The 19,943-nt window shown below is 19.7% G+C and overlaps 7 protein-coding genes across 7 annotated transcripts; 5 read left to right on the forward strand and 2 right to left on the reverse strand.

The window, feature by feature from the left end:
* Positions 1-1,707, reverse strand: MKS88_001261 (uncharacterized protein; the record flags this gene model as incomplete). The annotated part of the gene is made up of 4 exons (XM_067214172.1): positions 1-483; positions 682-1,043; positions 1,408-1,558; positions 1,645-1,707. 4 exons carry the CDS (start codon positions 1,705-1,707, stop codon positions 1-3), a joined length of 1,059 nt encoding a protein of 352 aa, XP_067075185.1.
* A 2,181-nt stretch (positions 1,708-3,888) lies between these two features.
* Positions 3,889-5,128, forward strand: MKS88_001262 (uncharacterized protein; the record flags this gene model as incomplete). Its single annotated transcript, XM_067214173.1, has 3 exons — positions 3,889-3,906; positions 4,051-4,827; positions 4,964-5,128. 3 exons carry the CDS (start codon positions 3,889-3,891, stop codon positions 5,126-5,128), a joined length of 960 nt encoding a protein of 319 aa, XP_067075186.1.
* A 3,449-nt stretch (positions 5,129-8,577) lies between these two features.
* On the forward strand, positions 8,578-9,474 carry MKS88_001263 (uncharacterized protein; the record flags this gene model as incomplete). Its single annotated transcript, XM_067214174.1, has 2 exons — positions 8,578-8,661; positions 8,797-9,474. 2 exons carry the CDS (start codon positions 8,578-8,580, stop codon positions 9,472-9,474), a joined length of 762 nt encoding a protein of 253 aa, XP_067075187.1.
* A 3,030-nt stretch (positions 9,475-12,504) lies between these two features.
* On the forward strand, positions 12,505-13,219 carry MKS88_001264 (uncharacterized protein; the record flags this gene model as incomplete). Its single annotated transcript, XM_067214175.1, has 3 exons — positions 12,505-12,591; positions 12,718-12,952; positions 13,155-13,219. 3 exons carry the CDS (start codon positions 12,505-12,507, stop codon positions 13,217-13,219), a joined length of 387 nt encoding a protein of 128 aa, XP_067075188.1.
* Positions 13,220-13,404: 185 nt separating this feature from the next.
* On the reverse strand, positions 13,405-14,416 carry MKS88_001265 (uncharacterized protein; the record flags this gene model as incomplete). The annotated part of the gene is made up of 2 exons (XM_067214176.1): positions 13,405-14,202; positions 14,330-14,416. The coding sequence occupies 2 exons, from the start codon at positions 14,414-14,416 to the stop codon at positions 13,405-13,407; spliced, it is 885 nt and encodes a 294-aa protein (XP_067075189.1).
* A 2,612-nt stretch (positions 14,417-17,028) lies between these two features.
* MKS88_001266 (uncharacterized protein) lies at positions 17,029-17,710 on the forward strand (the record flags this gene model as incomplete). Its single annotated transcript, XM_067214177.1, has 2 exons — positions 17,029-17,038; positions 17,376-17,710. 2 exons carry the CDS (start codon positions 17,029-17,031, stop codon positions 17,708-17,710), a joined length of 345 nt encoding a protein of 114 aa, XP_067075190.1.
* A 21-nt stretch (positions 17,711-17,731) lies between these two features.
* Positions 17,732-18,298, forward strand: MKS88_001267 (uncharacterized protein; the record flags this gene model as incomplete). Its single annotated transcript, XM_067214178.1, has 2 exons — positions 17,732-17,872; positions 18,125-18,298. 2 exons carry the CDS (start codon positions 17,732-17,734, stop codon positions 18,296-18,298), a joined length of 315 nt encoding a protein of 104 aa, XP_067075191.1.
* Between the last annotated feature and the right edge of the window lie 1,645 nt (positions 18,299-19,943).

Here is a 19,943-nt window from a genome sequence, read left to right on the forward strand (position 1 = left end):
TTATGAAGTGTGTCTTTCTGTTATATCATGGGATTTTTTTATTGTTCCATCATTAACTATAGAATTTGCATATATGTCATTTTCTCTTGTCCAGTCTTCTATCTCATTCCTGAAATTTTCATTCCCTATATGTGCATGTAATTCCTTATTTCTTTTATTTTTTATATCATTGTTATTATATTCAATTATATTTTCTGTAATTTCTTGTTTGTTACCTGAATATACTTCTGCCTTCCATTCGTTTATTGAGCTATCCAAGTATGATTCCCTATTATCAAAATTCACCTCTTTTGTACATTCTTCTAATATCGACATAAGAACAAGAATACACATCTTTGTCAATAATTTTTTTTTTATATATTTATATAATTCTTTATAATTTTCTTTGTGCTGCAATTCTTCTACATTTATTAATGATATATAATTTATGGTTTCTTCACTTACACATTCTTCTGATATACTCTGCAACTTCTCTGTTAATACCTTAAGTCATTCCTGTTACAAATATTGTTCTATAATATTACAGTTTTCTGATATCCATTGTTTCCATAGATCTTTTTCTATTTCTAAGAATAAAATTTTGCGATTTTCTTAAGAAGACTTCTTTTTTAGTTCTTCAATTTCTTGTATATAAGCTAGTTCTTTTTTCCATTCATTTTTCTAATTATTATACCACTCTACTTTTTTCAATTTTTCAGAAAGATTTCTATATCTTTCTATACATTTATTCCATTTAATATTTTGTTTTTTAATATCATTGCTACTTTTAATATTTTCTTTTATTAGATCATCATCTGTTAAATTAGGATTGGTTCTATAATTCTCTTTTGCTAACTCATCTATACATATTTCTAAGAATGCTTCTTTGTTGTTTTCCCAGTCTTCATTTCTGCATTCTTCAAGTACTTCCATATGTACTTCTATTATGGTATTGGATCTGTCTTTTTGTCGCTTTGACGAATTTACATTTTTTGTAAGTTCATTTATTTTAATTGTTTTTATGATTTCTTCATCATCATATATAGGGTTTTCTAAATGATCATCTGTAAAATGTTTACTTTTATTGTTAGAAAATGAAGGTACGAGTAATCTCAGAAATTTCACCTGTCTTCTTCATATTTTCTTTTTTTGTTTGAACAATCCTATTAAAGCGTACTATAATATAAAAAATAGATATTTATAAAGTAAATTATAACAGTAAACAAATCATTACCATATTTCTAATTGTTAAGATCTATTTTACTTTAGTAAAAAGGGAAAATACAATAACACATAGGGAGCTTATTAGAATAGGAGATATATATGAATTAATTGTATGTTCTTCTGAATCTGTAATTGTATTTTAAATGCATATGTTATATATTGCAGTTATTTAAAAAATAGAAGAATATGTAGCATTAATGGTACATATAGTTTTAATTGGCTCATTATAATTTGAAAAACCTGAGGCAGAGGCTGATACTTCAGGAGACAACTGAGGAGATTCAGGGGAATGAGGTGATAGTGACCCTTGAGGATCTGGATGTTGCGGTGCATTAAGATCTGGTGGCAAGGTACCCTTAGATTGAAGTTGCAGTGGCGTTTCTAAAAATACATTTTGTTCAGTTAGAATATTTTGAATTTCTTCAGTGTTTCTTTGCGTACCTGAAGATTCCTTTGACGGAAATTCTTGAGGTTCAGATTCTGATTCTTGCTTAACAACTTCATCAATATTAGTACCGCGTAAAATGTTAGAAAAATTTTTTTCTCTCCGTTTTATTATATATATACGAAACCGTAATTTTTTTAGAGATAATAAATAGATTTCGGTATTTATCCTGATTCTTATTATGCCCACAAAAATTTACATTCTTTTTACAAAAGATGCACATAATTATATAATATATAGTGAAAAAATTAAAATAAGAATAAAAAATTTATTTATAAAGATAAGCTTATATTTACTATTGCACAACCTCAAATAATAATGGGAGTTTAAGTATAGTATAATAATAAAAATGAAATAGAAAAAATAAAAAGGATCATTTAACAAAATAAAACTTCTATTTAATGAATTTTCAGTGAACAAAATTTTTTACAGGTACAATATATACTACTAAGTTATTTTTATTATTATTCATATAATTATTTCCATAATTTAATTAGGAAAAAATCATTCATTTTTAAAAAGAAAAAAAGAATTTTACGAGCTATCGTTTTTACGAATATTTATATGTGTAACCATAGTGTACAGTTATATATAATTATAGATTAAGAATTATGAAAGACCTAAAAAAAATTGCATTAGGAAAATGTAATGAAAGAACATATTTAATACTGTTAAAAGTAATGCATAAAATGTAATCGTATATATTAAGAGAGAAATCATTTAGTTACATAAAAATAAAATGGAATTCATATTTTACATTAACAAGTATTAACATTAAGTATAACAAATTATATTAATGTGAAGTACTAAAATTTTATTTACATACTGTAAAATATACATGCTGAATAGAATTATAAATACTAAAATTAATAAAAAAGGATATATTAATAAAAATAAATAATAATATATTTAATTTAATACATGTGATAATTGTAGCTAATAGTGGTTTGCTTTCTTCTTATACTAATATATATGATAGAGTTTTATTTGTTAATTTATTATAATAACTCCATAAAATTAATATTGTAAAATAGTGGTGACAAACCCCTTATAATAAGAGTTAGTAATAAGTTAGTAATGTTCACTATAATTATAATATAGTCAAATAAATTATTAGTTTTATGTATATTTCTGAAAAATATCAATTATACAAAATTTATTTTAATTATATTTTATTTAAATATTTTTATCCTTAATTTTATAAAAATTTTATATAAGATAGTGCACTACATTCTCAATAAATATGTAATTATAATAATAATTTAAATAAATTAATTTTAGGCGTATATCATTTTTATTAAATTAAAAATTATTAAGGTTTTTTTTTTTTTAGGTTTTAGTTTATCTCTATAAAAATATTAAGAATTAACTTTTAATGGAAGTAATAATTTGTTGCTATATATATTGATGTTATTAATTAAAGTTTCATATAATGTATTTTAAGAACTTTAAAAATTATAAAAGCATAATATTTATAAGTATAATGTAGAGAGATATAAAAGATAAATATTTATATCAAGGAAATAGTTCTATATATTAAATGTAAAATTGATATTTTTAAATTATTTTTTTACACATAATCATTCCAAAATTTAATATTATATATTATATAAATATTTCATTAAATATATTTAAAGACAAATATAGCATGAATTTATATATTATTAATAATTTCTTAATTTTAATATTTTCAACGAAATTATAAGTAATTAAACAGACAAAGTATTTTATCAGATTTATTATAAATATATAATTACATATTTCAGAGAAGAATTTCTTATAATAATATATGTAAAAAAATTATTTCGTCATTAATATATACCCAAAAATTCTAATAAAAAAAAAAAAAAATATATATATGAAATAATTTCTGAATATGTATATTAAAAAAAGCGTTAGCCTACTTGCAATATGTAATTAAGTCGTGTAACATTTAAGTAAGTTAGAAAATTTTAAAATATCTTTATTCTTATTTATTCTTTTGTTGTATATATCTTATACATGCTATATCATATTTATAAATGTTACTTTTACATGAAAATAATTATATTATTATAGTTTATATCTCAAAAAAAAATTGAAAAAAAATTATAAGAATATAATTACTATATACTTTTTTAAATATTTAATATAACATAATAAAATACTAATTTCTAATATGATATATATATAAAAAATTATTTAAAAAAAATGTTTTTTCTTTTATTTCTAATATTCCAGGAATTAACCCATCTTTAAAAATGACATCTATGCTAGAGGTTTATATACTTTTTAATAATACATTATATTTAATATTCATTGAATAATATTTGTTTTTTTAAATAAATACATTAAAAAAATTATTCTGAGTAATAATATTTTCCCATTATTTGTAATTTTTTTTTTTTTATTTTAATGCTAAGAAAAGTTTTTTAGATTTATTATTTTCGAAAGTTTATAAGGATTTTGAATCATCAAGGGAGAATCATTGTTACGGTGAAGAAAATAAAATTAATCATTTTAAATCTCAATTAATTAGTTACAATGATATTAAGAGTGTTGAAGATAAGATTCTACATGCTTTATGTTTCATATCTTTTTCTACAAATGATCAAAAGTGTAATGAACAATGTCATAGTTTGTACTACTGGATAGGTAATAAATTATTTAAATCATTATCAAATGAAGGTTCGTTTTCAGATATTATTAAAGTATTTGAAAATTGTTCAGAAAAAATTGCTGGAAGGGATAAGTGCAAGTGTGATTTTTTTGGAAGTATTAGTAAGGAGGAGTTTAATAAAATGAAGATTGTGTATGAATATTGTAAATATCACGATACTATTGAGGGAACTCTTAAGTTTCATAGTAATTTGTGTGATAGTGAATCTAAGGAATACCTTGATAAAGCTAATAATACATACAATGAAGTGTATGAAACCTGTAATTCATTCAATTCAAAGGCGTACTGCACAGTAATTATGAATCATGTTCCTGAATGTTTTAGGAAAAAGCTACCTACTTTAAAGTATAAAATAAAAGAATATCATTCAGAATCTATTGGTTTGAATGAACTAGGTGATCATATTCCTAATGGAACGACACCTACAAATGGTCAATCTACCTATAATATATCTCAAATTTTAATGTTGGTTGCTTTTCCCCTTGCAGGAATTTTATTTATTAGCTTCATTCTATATAAGGTAAATAGAAATAAAGAATATAAATATAAGTATTCTAATTTACTAATATATATTTATCTTTAATAAAGAAAAAAATAATAAATATTTATTTAATAATTCTAATATAAACTTCTTATACGAATCGTTTGTAAAATAGTTTACTCCAATTGTCTCCTGGATAAATACAAAATTAATAAGGAAAAAATTAATTAGACATAGACTAGATGATAGTAATAAACAGGAATTAACAGAATACATATCTAAACATGCATTATCAAATTTAAGGAGAAGAAAAGTAAATATAGCCTATCACCCTGCGTGAAATTAATTTACTAAAGACAATGGCTACATTAAATGAGTTATTACTACGAATATTAATTTTATAAAAATTGTTTTTACGTAGATATTTCCATTAAAAAAAAAAATATATATAACATACAGAATTTAGAATATTTAAAAATAGTAATAGAAATAGTACTTTACTGTATATTATTTGGATGTACTGCAGAACATACCTGGTTGATAAATTATCTCTATAAAGAAGATTATTAATTGAAATATATATAAAATATTAAATAAGAAAATAATTGGAGGACGCTAAATTAAAAATTTTGATGCTTGTTGCCTACTAATTTACCAATATCCCATTATACAATTAAGAAAGTAATAAAAGATTTTCAGTTAATGTGTTTATTAAAGATAAATATTTCCTTATATATAATAGTTTTATAAAAGTCTTTATTTAAAGCAGTAAATGAATCATATGACTAATTTATTGAATAGGTTAGTAAGGTGTTAATTATTATTATAACATAAGAAAAGTTCATACTATAAAAGAGATAATATATAATATACCAAGAGTAAAATATAAAATATACAAAAAAGTAATTATATATATTGTAAATTATACAATATAAAATATAAAGTTTAATTTTAGAAGTATTTTATAAAGATAAATTAGAGTATATAAAAAAAAATTTTATACATATATGAAAAATTAAGTGCTTCATTTGCTCTAAACGATCATTAAAAAAGTTTGGATATCAAAAATATTAAATTTATATTAATTTTTATTATGTATATTTTTATTAATAAATTATATATATAGAATATATTCTCCGTATTTTCATATTGTAGAAACTTTTTATGTAGAAATAAAACAATGAACTCAAAAATATTTTATTGGTCAACGTAGACGAATAAAATTGTAATATTTTTATTGATAAAAAAGTTTATTCTTATTGTCATGTTACATAATTAACTAATGCATATAATTTGATAAAATTTATCAAGATATTTTGCTTATATGAAATATAAAGATGATCTGTTAAAAATTAAGATAGCTCACATTAAATCAAAACGTTTAAGGCTGTTGTGTTGTAAATATACCTTTATATCATACATATATGTATTTATATTTTCTACTAAAAATATATAATGTATGGTTAAAATATAAATATACATTAGTAATATATATACTATATATATAAAGGATGTATTTATAAATATTATGTTTAAATATTAAAAACCTAGTTATAAGATTTTCAAGAATGAAATATATGTTAGCATACATAATAGAGTAGAATCTCTTGTATAGAATAATGAATCTATTTATCTATAGAGTTGAGTGCGTAAAATAACAATAGTGTTATTATTATTGAATATAATACCATACTATTAATGTTTAAAATATACATGATCATAGCAAATATATAATATAACATTAGTATATTAACAATGTATAAGTAATAAAAAATGACAAAAATATCAAAAAAATTGATTTAATCAGAAAGTGAATAATATGAATAACTATAAAAAAAATTAAGCTAAATATAAATTTGCATAATAAATCTATATTACTATAATTATAAAACAAACAAAATATATAAATAGCTGTAAAATATTAAATATATATATTATAGAACTAAAACTTTTTTTTTTTTTTTTAAATATTTTTTATAGGAGTATTTTTATTAGGAAAATTATTATCAATTTATTATTATATTATTAAAATAATATATTTAATATATAATATTTTTATAATTATTACCAATTACTTAGCGTAATTAAGAGTGATGAATAAAAATATTCGTATATGCGTATTTCTTGTTGTGAAGATATATTTCGTAAAACATAACATTTATTTCAGCTATTTTAGTTTAAGACGAGTTATAATTTTACAAATAATTTTAAGAGTTATATATTTGCTTATGAATAAGCTATAAATAATTTATTCTAAACTCTATAACACTTTAATACAAAGTATCTATATATAAAAGAATTTTCTGTGTATTATTGTTTAATATTTAATATTTTATATATTAAAATTTCTGTCTTCTTGACAATATTATGTTATATTGTACGTTATTCGATTTGAGTAATGTTTTAGTGGTATTTTTCTTAATGTTACATTAAGTGCTAAAATTGTTATTTTAATAATTTTACCTTAATATATATATATTTTTTTGTTAGTACTAAAAGTTGTAATACTTCTCGTAATTATATTCTCTTTTTTATTATATATGTATACTTCTAAAGACGGTTTTATTTTGTGTATCATAATGGTGATAAGAAATTTTAAGATATATTTGTATAATTTTAATTTTTAGTAATAATATATGTACAAGGATATTAATTCTGAGTAATAAAATATGTGAAAAATAAATTAAATGATACCTATATTTATTATATTATTAGAGGAGTTACGTAGTTGTTGATATAATTTAATTTTATAAATATTAATTTAATATATTCCATAAAATAAATTCATAAGGAATGCGATATATATTTATATTAAAGAAAGAATTAAGCAAATACATTACTAAAACTAAATTATGTGCATAATAACGTATATTATGTAATAATTAGTTTTTTTTCTTTATTATAGTTCTTTTAAGTATATATATTTAGTCAAAAAAAAAAAATTAAGAATTTAGAAGCATTTCATTTAAATGTATTGATATAAGTTAAAAATAATCAAGAAAAGTTGTTATGAAAATTTTTTTAGCAAAAATAAAAAATTAGTCTTTATTTTCCACTAAACTATACATTTTTTCATGGATTATGTAGTATAAAATTAATTATACCTATTTAATTATATTATAGCGTATAAAGTACTACATGTGCTTCTGAATATACTAAATTATGGGTTATAATTCAAGTAATATATAATGTTTTTTTTTATGTATTATTAAAACAATTTTTTTATTTACATGAATAATATTTTTAGGAATAATAAAATTTTCTTTTAAAACAAAATATTAATAAAATTAGAGTTATTAATATCGTAAAATCCGTAAAATTAGTAATTATTTTTGCAACATGTAGGGAAATGTATTATATATATATTATATACCTTCTATGTATTCTATATAAGCTCAATATTTCTAAATATTTAAAAAACATGTTTTTTCATTTTTATATTATTATGAAAAAGTTTAATAAAAAAAATTATTTTATCAGTGCATTATTTTAATTAATAAAATTATATATTTTGAATATTTATGAATATATTATATTTTTTTTTTAAATGAACTTTTCTTTTTTTTTGAAAATATTACGTTAAAAATATTGTAATATACATATAAAGTTTTAATTTTTTTTTGTAGATGTAAAACTCCACTAAGTTTTTTGCATTATATTAAGTGTTTAAGAAGCAATAATAAAAATAAATATTTTAAACAAATGTAGTATTTTTCTTAATTTCAATTATATTATAATAATATTATTTTATTTCTATCTGAACATATCACAATATTAATGGTCTATAACATGGAGCAAATAATTAAGCTAAAATTATGCATTAAATTTTCTGCGTTTATAATTTTAGCTTCGATATATCATTTTAGCAGTGACGTACTATGTTTATTCCATTTAAAGACAATTTTATTATTTATATTCTTAGTTTTATATATTAATTAATTATGTTTTTTATCATTACATTCTGTATTCGAATACGTGGTAAGTATTTACACTTCTCTTTTTTTTTAGATAATGCTTAACAATTCTTTGAATGTGAAATGGAATCTCGATAGTATATCAGAAGCAATACATTATCGTCTACTAGCAAAATATAAAAACGATCAGGATTCAAATACAGATGGTTTAAAAAAAGATATATCAAATAGTATGAAATGCAAGAAAATAAATATATATAATAATGAAAAATTGACCAAAGGTAAAAACAAACAGTCAAACGGAAATTTACTAAATAAGCAGCAATACTACACGGAAATTATGGATTATAATAATGGAATGTTTGATGGAAAACATTTTCATTTTCAAAAAAAATGGATAAAGAAAAACGATTTTGATGATTTTGTTGAAAAAAGGAAAAGAATTTGTGATATAGATTTAAAAAAAATAAAATTTAGGAATTACAGTTTTGGATTTGCTCTATTTTTTATTTTTTTATTCCTGGGAATAGGAATACCAATGTCACCAGGATTAACATTTTTGAATGTTGAATGGAATACAATTAAAGGGAATCCATTAGGGGAATTTATCTATAATGTTATAGATAAGTTGACAGAACATACAGGCAAATATTCTCTAATAGTGTTCTTTAGCTTTCTCATGATTATATTATCTGTTATACTTATAATTGCAATTTATAAGATTTTAAGGAATAATGAAAAATATGAAAAAATTAAGTTAATGTCTGAGTAAAATAAATAATAGGGAATGTATATTTTTATATAGAGAATATTTTAATATGAAAAATTATGATATTTTTAGTGATATTCTTAATAAACGTACATATAATGCTTGAAGTATTATAAATAGATGTGTACACCTTATATCTCACAATATAAAAATATAAATAAATATGTTCTTCATATTTTAGTGAATTTGAATTTTTTAATGTTTTCAAATTGGTATTTAAAATTCTCATTGTAACATAATATACATTGTTGTATATTGAACTAAGTTTTTATAAATATATGATTGTTGTAAAAAATTAATAAATAATGCTACAATTAATATAATTATATTGAATTGTGATAATTTATATTTCTGAAAGCAGTTATGCATATTATTTAGAATCTCATACTGGTCTGAAATTATTTTTTCATGTTTTCAAGAAAATATATTATTGGTTTTAAACTTAAACGAAAGATGTGTTCTTTTGTGTTTTATGAAATGAATTGTATGTATTTATATACATTTATATATATTTATGTATATATTTTACTAAGAAGAAGAATTAATGTTTATTATATAAAATTGGTTTCATTAGAAGCATGGAGCAAAATATATTTATTGTAACAATAATTCTAAGTAACTTTTTTTTTTTTTAATGTATATATATGAAATTAAAAATATATACTAAAAAAAATACACTTTGTAATAAAAAACTATTTATACGTTTTTATTGACTTGACGATCCTGAACCGTTGCAATTAAATGAAGAATTAAAAAATATATTATTTTAATATTTTTATTAAGAATAAAGTAACTTAATTTTGTAAGTATTATTAAAATATACATGTTACTAAAAATTTTTAAATAAATATAGTATATATTTCATTTGCTTGTTTGCATCATTAAAAGATAAAATTAATTAATTAAAATTAATCAAATATTTATAGATCATTTATTGAAATTGTTTTTGCTTTAGTAATTGTTTAAAATTCTAAATTACGCACGGCTTCATTTAATATATCTAACATAATATATTACAACAAATTAGTTAAACAATTGTTAATATATAGAAAAAAATATACGTATTCTTTTCTATCCTAATAAAAAGTTTTTACTTCTAATAAAAAAAGATATGTTGTTTACGTCAATCCCTCAACAGAAATGGTTAAATTATTTTATGAATACAGCATATTTTTATTTCATTTAGAGAAAAATATACTATTTTCATTCATTACCGAATTCACATTTTGAAACATTCATATAATTGAATTTTTCTTTTCTAGTTTATCTAAATTCATTGTACCTTTTTTTAAACATGATTGATAAAGATTTTTTGAATAAGGCAATAATATTGTTTTTGTAATCTATAATATTGAGCATCTACTGTCTCTTATTTTAATAATTATTTTTATGTTGTTAATAATTGCATTTATTTTTAATTTTATATATTTATGATTTTATTATAAATATTTTTTAATATTTCTATCTCATTTTTTTAGTAATGTTTTATAAATTCACCAAATTAATGCTTAAGTTTTATTATTACTTTTTTTCTTTTATCAGGATAAATATGTACAAGTCATCACATTTAGATATATATTTTCCTTATATGGGTAAATATAATCAAATTCTTAAAAATATATTTATAAGATTTTATCAGTCATACGTATTGAAATTTGTTCTACAAAGTAAAAATTTATAATTTTATGAATCTACAATATATGTAAATTCATATGTTTATGTATTTATTTATATTAATAAATTTAGATAAAACATATTAAATTCATATTAAAAATACTTTTCATTTATATTATGGTATGCTTATAAATGAAATGTAGTTTAATTTTTTGGTACATATATAATTACATTAATTCTAGAGATTATACGAAAAAACAAATACATATAATAATTTCGATAATCATGCATGTCTTTTTGAACATGTATGGAAAATATATAAAAATATATATATAATCACGCACTATTAACAATGCAAATAAATGGGTATAATAATAATCTACGAGGTACTAGCTTTTACGTAATGTAATTTTCTACTTAATATATTATATAATGTTCTCTTCTAAATAAAAATCTAATAACAATGTGTTGAGTATATTAATTAAAGTTATAATTATTTATGTATATAATAATTTTTTTTTTTTTTTATATTACTGCTAAAATATATATATATATTAAAAAATAAAAAATTGAATAATATCCTTAAATTTACAAAATTTGCATTTAGAAATGTTAATATAAATAATATATAATTAAAAATTATTCCATTTAAAAAATAGTAGTAGCGATAAAATATAAATTCTTATTTGCGTTTAAAGTAAGTATTTTTTGTGGATTAGTTCTTATGTTGTATATTTTATTTGTAAAATATATTATTGTCCATAAAAGAAATGCATAAATTTACGTATTAACTAATATATCAGATATTAAAAATATGATAGAAAAGGTCGTACGGATTATAGTTTTCTTCATTTGTTAATACTATTATTATATTGTTATAATAATTAATAATTTAATAGGCATATCAAGTTTTCCAAAAATATAATTCTTATGTTAAAAATATGAATAGAAACGTATCAATAAAAACAGTAATATTTCTCTTAAAATATAGAGCAAAGCATTATTTATATTCTCTACGTTCTCTATATATTCAATATTTCGATATATTAGGAATTAAAATATATTGTTTTTTATTTTGTTTTGAAAATAATTAATAAATATTTACTTAATATACTGTATTAAATTAATAGCTTACATATTTTGTATGTTTATTAATTAATTTAAATCACTTCATTTTAATTAATTTTATTTTTATGTACATATAGTTAAGATAAAAAATTTATGGTATACATATAAATTTACATTTGATTATCTCAGTTGTAAAAAAAATTATAGTTACATAGTTTTCATTATGTTTTTACGAAAAAATATAAAAAACAGATTAAATAAAAAGTAATTGTATATTTCATTTTTAAAAGAGTACCATATTTTGTTAATTATATTCTTACATCGTGTATTTCTATATTAAAGTTCTATATAATGGAAAAAAAAGTAAAGTCACTGTTATTTATTAAAATTCCTAAGTTTACCATTTTAAGTTGGATATGTTATATTTGCATCTATATGGTACGATATTATTATTTAAATATATTTGTATTATTCTTGTTTTTTTTGTTTTATTTTTGTAATTACTTTTTTTAGTGTGCGATTATTTATTTGTTCGATATTCATTTTTTTTTCGGGATTTTTTAGAGTACATTTAATAAATATTTGGATGAAAATTACATTTATAGTAGATACATTTATGGAACAACATATCGTATACTGTCAAAATATAAACAGGATGAATATTCAAATGCCTTAGTTTTAAAAGAGGAAATGACAAATAATGGAATGAAGAAAAAAAAAGATATATCTAATAATATGGAAGGGTACACTGGAAAAAGAAAACATTCAAATGGAACTCCATTAGAATTTAGAGGAAACTGTAAATCATATATGAAAAAAAACAAGTGTATGTTTGAAACAAAAAATATTCCCACTTTGAAAAAAAATATTCAAAGAAATGGATTTTATGGATTTTCTTAAAAACAACAAGACAATTAGTAATAAGTCTTACAGAAAAATAATACGTAAAAAATGCGTAAACTAATTTGTTTTACCTTTATTAATATTCTTTTTGTTATCAGTACTGCTCATAGTAGATTTATCATGGAGTTTTGTAGATGAAGAAAAGGGTTGTGGGGTACAATAGGATTTCAAGCATTTTAGAAAATTGGGGAAAAAGTGGTTGTTGGTTAAATGCATTATATACGTCTCTGAAAAGTTCGGACTGTTTTGGAACGGCCCATTTGGAAATTCGTCTGTAAATAGTCAATGAATTTTAATGTATTATTAAGATTATTTAGAATTCTAATATATGGCTTACCGTTTTTAATATTAGGTATAATCTCTCTCTTTTCCTTCCCCCCCTTTTTTTTTCCCTTTTTTTCCGGGTTTTGTTTTGTTTGGTTTTTGGGAAAAGAAAGAAAAAGGAAATTCTCTACCTAATATTAAAAACGGTAAGCCATATATTAGTATTCTAAATAATCTTATTAATACATAAAATTCATTGACATTTACAGACGATTTTCCAATGGGCTTCCAAAACCAGTCCGAACTTTTCAGCGACTCATATACTGCATTCAACCAACAACCACTTTTTCCCCAATTTTCTAAAATGCTTGAAAATCCTATTGTACCCCACAACCCATTTTGTTCATCTACGAAACTCCATGATAAATCTACTATGAGAAGTACTGATAACAAAAAGAATATTAATAAAGATAAAACAAATAGTTGTACGCATTTTTTACGTATTATTTTTCTGTAAGACTTATTACTAATTGTCTTGTTGTTTTTAAGAAAATCCATAAAATCCATTTCTTTGAATATTTTTTTTTCAAAGTGGGAATATTTTTTTGTTTCAAACATACACTTGTTTTTTTTCATATATGATTTACAGTTTCCTCTAAATTCTAATGGAGTTCCATTTGAATGTTTTCTTTTTCCAGTGTACCCTTCCATATTATTAGATATATCTTTTTTTTTCTTCATTCCATTATTTGTCATTTCCTCTTTTAAACCTAAGGCATTTGAATATTTATCCTGTTTATATTTTGACAGTATACGATATGCTTTTCCATGTATTTCTGTACTATAATTGTAACTTTCATAAAAATATTTATTAAATGTACACTAAAAAATCAAAAAAAGAAATGAATATCAAAAAAATAAAAAATATCACACTAAAAAAAGTAATTACAAAAATAAAGCAAAAAAAAAACAAGAATAACACAAATATATTTAAATAATAATATCGTACCATATAGATGTAAATATAACATATCCGACTTAAAAGGGTAAACTTAGGAATTTTAATAAATAACAGTGACTTTACTTTTTTTTCCATTATATAGAACTTTAATATAGAAATACACGAAGTAAGAATATAATTAACAAAATATGGTACTCTTTTAAAAATGAAATATACAATTACTTTTTATTTAATCTGTTTTTTATATTTTTTTATAAAAACGTAATGAAAACTATGTAACTATTATTTTTTTTACAACTGAGATAATCAAATGTAAATTTAAATGTATATTATAAATTTTTTATCTTAACTATATGTACATAAAAATAAGATTAATTAAAATGAAGTTATTTTAATTAATTAATAAATATACAAAACATGTAAATTATTAATTTAATACAGTATATTAAGTAAATATTTATTAATTACTTTCAAAACAAAATAAAAAACAATATATTTTAATTCTTAATACGTCGAAATATTGAATATATAGAGAACGTAGAGAAGGTAAATAACGCTTTTCTCTATATTTTAATAGAAATATTACTGTTTTTATTGATACTTTTCTATTAATATTTTTAACTTAACAATTGTATTTTTGGAAAACTTGTTATGCCTATTAAATTATTAATTATTATAACAATATAATAATAGTAGTAACAAATGAAGAAAACTATAATCTGTACGACCTATTCTATCATATTTTTGATAGCTGATACATTAGTTAATACATAAATTTATGCATTTCTTTTATGGACAATAATATATTTTAAAAATAAAATATAGAACAGAGGAAATATTCTACAAAAAATACTTACTTTAAACGCAAATAAGAATTTATATTTTATCGCTACTATATAATTTTTAAATGGAATAATTTTTAATTATATATTATTTATATTAACATTTCTAAATGCAAATTTTGTAAATTTAAGGATATTATTTAATTTTTCATTTTTTAATATATATATATATTTTTTAGCAGTATTATTAAAAAAAAAAAAAACTATGAAGTAATTCCTATATATAATATACTAAAACCTAATAACTTTGGTTCACTAATATATTTGCATAATAATATTTGGAATAAAAATAAATTTTTATTTTTGTTACTAATTCATTTTGTAATAAATATTAAATTAATTCGTATATCATATTATTAAATACACTGTTATGCAAGTGTAATCAAAATATAATAAATGTATTTTTTCTTTGATTGGTAAAACTTCATAATAAGTAAATTAATTGTCTACAATGTATGTAATCATTACAAATTAAAATTGAATTATCAATTTTTGAATATATAGTACTAATAACTTGAACCTGAACAAACAAAAGTTAAATACAAGCTTATGTCATATAAAGAAAAGAATGTAACTTCATAACATATCATAACTTTTAATATTTAATCAGATAAAAATATATAATTAAAAAACTTTAAAAGTTGTATTAACAAGGTTGTTAATTTTGCTAAGTATATATATTAAAAATAATGATATTAAAGTATCAATGTCCAATTATATTTTTTTAAGAAAGCTGAAATACTTAAGGTGTTTCATGTTCTAATTTATATATATTCAAAAATACTTAGCATATGATTAATAAATCTAATAATTATCTAAGTGCGTCTTTCAATATGAACTTATAGTAGAGCAATTTCAACAAAATTAGAGATTAATAATGTTAAAATTCCATAAATAAATTTATTACAAAACAGTATAATATATCTTTATTTTTAATATAGAGATTTATATTTAAATTATAATATATTAGAGATTATAGTATTGTCAAAACCTCTATAACAATTTTATAATGTACTTATACATGTAATGTTCATACTATGAAAAACTTATATTATTTAATAGTTAATTAAATTTTTTCATCTTTTATTTTTGTTACATAATTATAATTAATTTAAAATGTAAAAATATTTAATGTTTCTACATATATTTATATATAGAATATAAATATATATATTATACAAAGTTAAATGATATAAATGTAAAAGTAAAACTTTAACTTCCATATACATTATGATAGAGAGAATTCACAGATTACTTTTTAATTGTATAATATAGTCTATTTATCGAATATTACATTTATAATTGAAAAAAGTTTTTACAGGACGTATATTCTTAATTTAAGTAATAAATTCTTATTGTCACATACATACATTTTATTTAAAATTACTTTTCGTTTAATTAAATTTTAATTTTAGTAAAATTCGTGAAGTTCAGATTCTTAACCAGTGTATATATTGTTAAAACTTATTATAAATATTAAATGAAATAATATGAGAATTATAATCTTAACAATAAAAACAATTATAATAAAATAAAAGAGAAATATCTATGCTTTATATATAGTAAACATTTATCTATTTATATTATTTTAAAATGTCCAAAATATTCCCAAATAAATATTACATTATAATAGGAAATGTATATTGGAATGAACTAGAATTATTTTATTTATTTGTATAATATATCAGTATAAATATATGAGATTCATATAAATAAACAAATAGAAAAAAGTAATTTCCTCTAAAATATTTTTATTTACAATAAAACAACCTGTTTTTTTCAAATAATTATATTGTCTATTAGAATAGTTTATTTCATATTTTACTAATTATGCTACCTTATTTTAATACTATTAAAAAGTAAAGAAGAAATTTTCCTGTGTATTTTGTTTTTAAAATTTTCTGTATGAAAAAAAGTTACAAACCACATATAAACATATTAAATATATTTTTTTATTTATATAAATATTAATATTACACCAATTTAATTTTTGCTATTTAATTCACGTAAATCTATATACAGTGGTTACTAATAGTACAGAAGAAAACGCAAAATTTATTTTTATATTATAATTATTATATTTGTCATTGTACCCAAGCGTTCATTTTTCTAGAAATTATACATAAATTTGTTTATTGAAAATATAAATTTGTCTATTTATATATTATTATTATACTTATTTTATTTTTAGAAGAATGCTGTAACATTATATCTTAAATATAGAGATAATTTTAATAATAAAGCTATATAAGATACATGGAATAGTAGTAAACCTGGTGAAAATCCTGGAATCAAATGTGAATCAATTAATAATGATAATTTTACCACTGCCTGTCAAGAGATTGGTAGATATTTAATTGAGATAAATAATCGTTATAAATCTCAAGGTTTCAAACCATGTAAATACCTACATTACAAAATAAATTCAGATGAAAATTATAATAAGAATTCTGATTGGCTTGAGAGATATAAAACCTTTTCTTCTAGAACAAATGATATATGCAAGGAAGAAATAAAAAATATTCCACGTAATATTTTAGATAATCTTAAAGAATTATACGGATATTTTGATGGTTTTAATAAATAAATTTGTAAAGAAGATGAATCCATGCGAAGTACATGTGAAAATGTTAATAAAATTTATAAGTTTTATATTCAAAATTATGAGAAATGTGAAAAAAATCATCAACTAGCTTTTTGTGAGGAGTTAAACGATTTTAAAGAAGCATATAATAGTAAAAAAGGCAAAGTAACTCCTTATGCTGGTTAATTACAAATTTTACCACCTACAGAAGTAGATAATGTATTTACTACCAGTATAACAACAGCTGCCGTATTACTAACTTCTTTAACTTTATTTATTTTATATAAGGTAAACCAAAATTATATATAAATATGTAAATATGGAACCATAATATGTTTAATTCAAAATCACCAAAAATTATCTGTAAAAAAACAATTATATTTTTAAGTACATATATATCTCTTCTTTTTTATATAGTTTACGCCAGTAAAAACCTTGTTACATAGTTGTTTGCAAAGGAAAAAAATAAATGAAATTAACAAAATTGAAAAAGAAAAAACAGAATGCTTAGAAAATATACTAGAAGAAGTAAATGGAGATTGTGAAGGAAGTTTACATAATATTGGTTATCAATCTAAAAGAGACACTTGAATTAAAATTCACATTTTATATTTTTTTCAGTGGAAAATCTAATACCCACTGACATATATTATACACACTAGAGAGAATTTATTAATAAATAAAATAAAATAAAAATAAACAAATGAATACATATATATATAAATTATTAACATAATCATATAGAAATTATTCAGCGAAAGGAATAAAATAAATAAAATACTATTTCAGAAATTAGTAACAGGAAAATACCTTTATACATGAAATTTTCTTGAGAAGGCAAAACACATAATTTTAGAACATAAATATATAATTCAAAACGATAAATGATACCTTGGGTTTATTAAACAAAAACATGAAAAAAATTTTATTACATAAGTGCTAAAACAGATTCGTAATATAAAGAATCGTCAAAAACACCATCGTTAATATTATTATATAAAATAAAAAAAAATTGGAAAAAAAAGTATTCAAAAAAAAAAACATTTTTTTTTTCCCTTTATACAAGCTTTATTTAAAATTATATTATTATATGATCCCACGAAATTATATAGAATTGAAATTTAACCCAATATACACCAATTATAACATAGTTATCTTCTTGTAGAAGTTATTATATATATCATTACCGTAATGATACTTATGCATGATGACGAGAAAAATGGGTTGTACCGTTGATATAATTTTAATTGAAAAAATCTTAAACTTCAGCTAATAATTGATAAGTATGTTTTTCTAAAGATCTATTCTTAATTTTTTTTATCCTTAAATACCCTTTTATATATGTAACATCCAAGGGAATTAAATTAATGGATATACGATAGATAAATAAATAATATATAAAAAATTACATTATAATTATAACGTTTTCACCAAATTAAATAGTAATATCATGTAAGAGTATTTATTCTACTATATTTCACTTTTATTCATTTTATAGAAAAAAATAAATAAAACATGTATTTCCATAAATGTAAAATCAGGTGACAGGATAATATGTAAAAATTCAGAAAAATAGAAAAATAATTTTTCTTTACATGAAGTTCTAGATACAAATCCATTTTTTACTTTCCATGTAATTAATCTTATACATATTACTTTACATGTGATATTTTAGTAATGCTGGCTTTTTTGTTCTTCAGGTAAAAATTTCAAGTACTGCTATAATTTATTAATTAGAAATTTCAAATTAAGTATACAATTTATTTACTTTACATAAATATGCATGGTTTTAGACATTACAACATATCTACGTTGTAGTTATTTATTTATATTGGAGTATTTTGTATGTTACATATTATCAAATTTAAAATAATTAAAAAACATATATGTATTGCGGAAATAATTATAAATTATTGTAACATTGTCATTTTCATATAAAAAGAATAAATCCATGAATTTTAATAACAAAGAGTTACCAGATTTTATTTTTCATTACAACTTTAATAATCATAAATTTATATAAAAGTAGGTTTCCCATATATAATACATACTACTAGTAAAAGTAAAGACACTACATAATTTTTTATATTTTTTTAATTTTTATTTTTAATTTTACAATATTATATATATATATATGTGATTATGTGTATTTTAGTTTACAAAATTTGCTAGAGAAATAAATAAAAGTTATGATGTTTAAAATACATAAAGGAAAAAGCTACAATAAATATTCTAT

This window comes from Plasmodium brasilianum, chromosome 4 (genome assembly GCF_023973825.1).
Source record: "Plasmodium brasilianum strain Bolivian I chromosome 4, whole genome shotgun sequence".
NCBI classification, from domain to species: Eukaryota; Apicomplexa; class Aconoidasida; order Haemosporida; family Plasmodiidae; genus Plasmodium; species Plasmodium brasilianum.